Below are 6,179 nucleotides of genomic sequence, written 5' to 3'. Positions count from 1 at the left end.
ATGGATGTCTTCAGAATCGCTGCTGGTGAGCTAATACAATGAAAACCTTCCAGACATCGGCTTTATTAAAGGAAAGTATTTATATATATATATTTGGAATAGGCTTGACCTTTATAATGAAAAGCTGTCTAACAATTCCTTGCTGTAAGCAATTTATTTTCTAAGCAGAGTGGCAAGGTATGTTTTTTTATTAATTGTGTTTTTCCAGTACTTGGTGGCAGTCCATCAATCCAGCTGTGCAACAGAACAGTATCTGGTTTTCCAACTCATTGCAGTAGTGGTTTCTAGCAGTAAAATGCAGATTGGTTCTGACTTGAAATTCCTTTACCATTTGTCCACAAAGCCTCCAAAGCTGTGACCCTGCAGTGCCATGTTTCGCCTCTCCCTTAAAGAAGAATGGCACTCCTGGTCCCCAGCACTGGCTGTTTCCATCTGGGCTGTAAGGTTTGGGGTTGGGTTGGTCTATCCCTTCCCTCTGGCATCAATGAGGCTTCATGGAGAGATTATCAGGAACTGGCTGGGGACAAATGCAACAGAATTGTCTTGTCCTTGTGTAACTTGTGCAGTGAGACGTGCGTAGAGATGGGATGCAGTAATAATCTGTGATCATTTATACTTCTTAGTGTTGGCGAAGTGAAGAGTGGATCAAGCAGCAGCAATAGGCAACAGCCCTCAATGGGCATTTTTTGTGGATTGTTTAATAGCTTTGCCATTAAATAATTCAGATTTTTTGTGGGGACCACTTTTATGTGAAAAAAAATAAAAATAAAAATCACAATCCTTTCCTCTATAACAGAATTCTTTAGGATGGAAAGCTTTTAATCTAACTGTCAAATATATGAAATGGGTGGGACCTCCTATTGCCGTCTGGGTGGCAGGGACAGCTTCTGTTTCTCCTGGAGGCTCTTCCATGTAATGAAGCTCCTTCACTACTAGAGGAAGGTTAGGTTACAGGTTGAGCAAGAAAGGGAGTCTGTTCTGTTTGTATTTACAGTTCGACACACAGGATTAAGAAAGAGACAAAGATGCTTTATATGACAAGTCATCTGAGAGGCATCACCTGTGCTATAGGAAAAAAAGCACAATCCTTGCTTGGTTCTTTTTCTCTGGTTCAGCTAAACCATCTCTTTAAAATGAATGGACCTGAAAGTTTACACTTAAACAATGTACAAGTCTGGAAACTCAGCCAGTAGCAAAGAGAAAAACTGATTTGATAACTTACGAATACTTAATGATTTTAGGTTGTTGTTGTTGTTTTTAATTTATTTTATTACAGTGTAGGGCAATTGCTTATCTCTAAAGTCATTATTGAATTATACCAAAAGGTATATATGGGGGAGATGTGACCACGGGGATTGCAAAGCTCCTGTTGGTCCCCTGGTGCTGTGGAAGCGCTTCCAGCCAATGCAAGTGGGTGGCTGCAGTTTGGCGGGGTGGTATGAGGAGTAGGCAGGAGGTTTTATTAATTTCTGCCTCCTCATATCCATAAAAAGAGAGGTTTTGTGGTGTTGCCTATCAGGCAGATGTCCCCACGGGATGGCACTGCTATTGTTCTTATGTCTCGTGAGTAATTTGGCTGTGGTGGGAGAGGGCAGTGTTTGTCGTGATGAAAGAGAAGCGGGTGATGGTTTGGGTCAAAAGAATAAAAAGCGTATTGAAAGGGATGGAAAGTGCAAGAGAAGAGATGGTGGGATGCCCGGTGATTGTATCCACCTCTCCCTACAGCTGCCATGCGGGACCCAACGGTGGCCATCTCAGCATCCGTGTTGCTGCTGCTGCTGGTGGCTGTGCAGGCAGCCCCAAAGGTGACCCCGGTGGTGATGCTCACCAAGCCAAAGCCACTCCAGCTGCCAGATACCACCGCGCCCTCCTTCACCCCCAGTGCCATGAAAAGCCCCGTCCCTGCAGCCCCAGGCAGAGCCCAGCTGCCCTCCTCCAGCCCTGCATTGCAAGTGGCCACCACACTCTTCCCATTCGAGAATGACACACTGGATGCTGCCGACTTCTTCTTCAACTGCTGTGACTGCTGTCCCCCAGCCGCTGCGCCCCGGGGGCTGCCAGGGGAGCCCGGCCCTCCAGGTGCAAACCAGAACAGAGTTATTTGCTCTTGCACCACGTGGCTCTGAACAGCCTATCTCACTGTTTCACAGGATGTTGTCTCTTTTATTCTGCTGCTGAAATGCATAGCTGTAGAGCGCTGAAGTCTAATGCAGTTATAATGAATAGTGCATTAGTCTGCAAATGCTTGCTTTGATAGCGCCTATATTGGAGCCAGAAACTATTCAGCCAAGGGAGGGTGGTAAAAATGACAAAATAATTTTTAATACAACACACTCAAGGGATTTTTCACCTCCCGTAACTCGGGAGGCTGTGGAAAGCTTTGTGCTCGTGGTGTGGATGGGAGAAGTTCTCATCCCAGGCAGGTTGTGTTGCGACAACTGGAGCTGCTGGAGGCTGCCCCCAGCCTTGCATCCCCAGGTGGATGAAAAGCTGCAAAAGAAGGAGCTGACTGGTGCACGCCTTCCCACCTGCTGCTTGTTCAGCGTGCAGCCGCCCGCCGGATCCTACTTCTGTATTTGCAGATTTAATTCTTTTTAAAGAGAGGGGCAATTACGAAGCTAGGGGAGCTCCTTAGATGCACTCAAATATTAAAAGCAGATTACTTCTGATGTTTTATGAATGCCTGAGCCCCTGCGGCTCTGAGGCAGCTGAAAGTTGGTTTTAAAAAATGTCAAGTGATAACCAAGAGCAAAATGCAAAGCGGTAAGATTTGGGGATTGCAGCAGTGAAAGCAAAGGCTGGGGAGCTGTGTGCCTGACCAGGGCATTCCCGTACCCCCAGGTAAGTCCCCACTGCCCCATCACCCCCACACCATTTTGTTCCTGAAAGATCTCAGCTGTGGTGCCTGCAGCACACAAGGAGCAGGGTCAGGTGAAATCTGCTCATGTTAGGTTCGATTTGCATGGCTGTATGGCAGCAAATAAGATACCCAGCTCTCACAAGGGGAGTGGGGGATGGAAATGGAGCTTCCTTTGATCCTTCTCTTGATGGCATGCTGCTTAGCTGTTATCTTGAATATTCTCTATATAGTTAAACCTTTGAGTTACTAAGATAGTTTTGTTGATGTGATTACATTACAGGACCTAAGGGGGAGAAGGGAGATGTCGGTCTGCAAGGTCTTCCAGGAGCTCCGGGACCTCAGGGTCCAAAAGGTTTTAAAGGAGAAAGAGGTAAAGCAGGCTAACTTCTCATTGGGAAACAAGTACTGTTGTCCTCATTGGATACCACAGCATTGCAGGAAAATTGCTTGGCAATCCTGACATGAGAAGTGCAGAGGTGTCTTCTCCATCTTGCAGCACCCAGCAGCAATAACTTCCCAGGGAGGTGCAGATTAGGGGCAGAAATTCAACTTTAGGGTGAGATGGAGCTGTCTGTGCACTGGGGCTGAGTGCTGTGAGATGCAGCTGAAGTCTGTGAAGGTGATTATTGGAAACAAGCACACAAACAGCACACTGTGCTGAGGAATGTGCAAAATGGTACCAGTCCCTTTCTGTATGATGATTTCTGTGCTACAGACGGTATCACTAATGACATATTCATGGTAAAATGTCCTAGGAGGCAAAGGGGAGCAAGGTGAGCGAGGAGCAAGTGGGAGCCCTGGTTATCCAGGCAAGCCTGGGCTGCAAGGTAAGTAACAAGGAATAGTGTGTTGGACTTTCCCTTTGCTGATGATGCCTCTCCATCTCCAAACACTCCAGTACTAATGCCTTGAACCTTTTTTTTTCCCCAACATTGTCTTAGGTGAAGCTGGAGTAAAAGGCAATAAGGGCAACTACGGCTTCCCTGGGCTGAAGGGACAAAAGGGATCCAAAGGGGACACCTGTGAGAATGGCACCAAAGGGGACAAGGGAGACAGAGGGGATGTTGGAGACCCAGGGGTGGATGGCGAACAGGGTGACAAAGGGGAAAAGGGGGACACTGGGGACAAAGGGTATTGCGGGGAGCCGGGGGGGAGAGGTCCAAAGGGGGAAAGAGGGGAAGGTGGGACAAAGGGAGAAAAAGGCAGCAAAGGAGAGATGGGGGATGAGGGCATTCAGGGGGCTGAGGGAAAGCAGGGGGAAAAGGGTGAGCAAGGAAGTAAGGGTGACAAAGGGGATCTGGGCCCAGCTGGTGTGACGGGACCGTCTGGGCCCAAGGGGGTGGCAGGCAGCAAGGGGGGGCGAGGGGCACCGGGGAGGAAAGGAGCCCGTGGGGCCAAGGGTGCCCGTGGGGATGCTGCCAAGCTCCTGAGATCGGCCTTCAGCGCGGGGCTGTCCAAGCCCTTCCCTCCACCCAACGTCCCCATTCGATTCGACAAGATTTTGTACAACGACCAGGACGACTACAACCCTGTCACTGGGAAATTCAACTGCAGCGTGCCCGGGGCCTACGTCTTTGCCTACCACCTGACGGTGAGAGGGCGACCGGCCCGTGTCAGCCTGGTGGCCCGCAGCAGGAAGGTGGCCAAGGTCCGTGAGACGCTTTATGGGCAGGAGATCGACCAGGCCTCCTTTCTGACCATTCTCAAGCTGAGTGCGGGTGACCAGGTGTGGCTGGAGGTAGCAAAGGACTGGAATGGGGTCTACGTCAGCTCTGAGGATGACAGCATCTTCACAGGGTTTCTTCTGTACCCAGATGTTTTTGAGGTCCTGCTATAGATACAAAGGATAAAGCTATTAGTGAGGAATGTCCCTTTCTCTCCACCCTTGAGATACAAGCATTGGCTTGTCAATGCGGTGGTGTATTGTTGTAATTCCTAGGTTTTGTGATCTTATAACAAAGATATACTTGTCAAACAGTGATTCATTTTAACTAGAGGCCCCAAGAAGCAGCACATCCTTTGTGCAGGTGGTGACAGCTGAGAGAAAGTGTTGCCCAAGCACCAGCAGGACTAACACAGAACCCAAAGGGCTTTGCATCATGGACTTGATGCTTGTGATCATCATCAAATTACATGATGAAGCTCATTATCCAATTGAAATTTTAATAAAGCCAGCTCCAGCAATCCTTGCAAGTTCAAAACTCCTCTGGACATCAGTACTGGTAACCACTGGAAGGTCGTGGATGTGCTAAAGGCTGTAGAGTTTGATCCATAGAGCCAAATCCAAAACAAACATGAGCACTGAGTTTCTTCAAATCACGTGTAAAGATGTAACGGTATTATATCCATGAATCAGTATTATGTAGTACTTTAGACTTGGTTGTGAATGATATAAAAGTTTATCTAGGAGATCACTGAGTCTGTTTGATCTGTGTAAAATGCCTCCTGGAGAAAAAACATGCTCTTAACTTTGAAAAGTAAGCAGAGGAGATGCTTGGTGCTTGCCATTAGTCTGCTCTGAAGGCCTCACTGCTGAGCCACTGGTGATTCTACTGGTGCTGCTGGAACAGCCCTGGGCTGCTGGGAGCACTGCAGGAGGAACTGAGAGGCAGCTTTTACAGGCACATGGACAGAGCTTTGCAGCATGTTTGGGGTGTTAAATATGGCACACAAAATTGTTCTGATCACTTTTTGTTTGGTTAGAAATAAAGCTGGAGTCCCATAATTAGCATTCGGAGGTGATGGGATTTGCTCATCCTCTCAGGCAGTCACAAACCCAAGGCATTTCCCCAGTGATGTGATGAATGCTGGGTCTGACCCCAGCACAGGCATGGCAAATTGAGTTGCTATTCCCACTGCTCTCAGCTTCCTTGTTTAAATTGCCATCATGCTTTCCATACGCTATTTGAGTACAGTCGTAAATCATGTCCCTCATGTCTTCTTTTCCCATGGCACCAAGATGAAACATCCCTAAGACTTTTTATATACTCTGAGAAAATTAACACGGGAGAACTGCTGTTAAATTTTAAGATAAAAACAAGGCAATTTTATAAGGCTGATCCTATCTACTTGGGAAACATAAGGGGTCCTTCAATTCTTCAGCTTCTCAGCCTTGCTTCAGTATCAGCAATTCAAATGTGAGACGTATTGCCTTTGTCAGAACTGATACTTAATTTGGTGCTTAATCTGAGTTAGTTCCTATGTGGTTCAAACTCAGAGTACTAAGTATATAAAAGATGCAGATTTCAGTTTATGAATTCCCTGGCAGCTGGTGAATATTGAGGAAAAACAACAAGTTATAATAATAATTTCAGATTCC

At 47.1% G+C, this 6,179-nt stretch overlaps 1 protein-coding gene across 1 annotated transcript; it reads left to right on the top strand.

The window, feature by feature from the left end:
- The first annotated feature begins 1,730 nt into the window (after nt 1–1,730).
- On the top strand, nt 1,731–5,271 carry OTOL1 (otolin 1). Its single transcript, XM_032446727.1, has 4 exons — nt 1,731–2,079; nt 3,141–3,230; nt 3,616–3,687; nt 3,802–5,271. The coding sequence occupies exons 1-4, from the start codon at nt 1,731–1,733 to the stop codon at nt 4,695–4,697; spliced, it is 1,407 nt and encodes a 468-aa protein (XP_032302618.1). The 3' UTR covers nt 4,698–5,271.
- The last annotated feature ends 908 nt before the right edge of the window (nt 5,272–6,179 follow it).

This window comes from Coturnix japonica, chromosome 9 (assembly GCF_001577835.2).
Source record: "Coturnix japonica isolate 7356 chromosome 9, Coturnix japonica 2.1, whole genome shotgun sequence".
In the NCBI taxonomy this organism is placed as follows: Eukaryota; Metazoa; Chordata; class Aves; order Galliformes; family Phasianidae; genus Coturnix; species Coturnix japonica.
This window is presented reverse-complemented; position numbering and strand designations above follow the sequence as displayed.

Coding starts and splice junctions, on each gene's coding strand:
- OTOL1 (XM_032446727.1), top strand. CDS start 1,731: ATGCGGGACCCAACGGTGGCCATCTCAGCATCCGTGTTGCTGCTGCTG. Junction 2,080..3,140: donor AGGGGAGCCCGGCCCTCCAG/GTGCAAACCAGA, acceptor ATTACATTACAG/GACCTAAGGGGGAGAAGGGA. Junction 3,231..3,615: donor AGGTTTTAAAGGAGAAAGAG/GTAAAGCAGGCT, acceptor AAAATGTCCTAG/GAGGCAAAGGGGAGCAAGGT.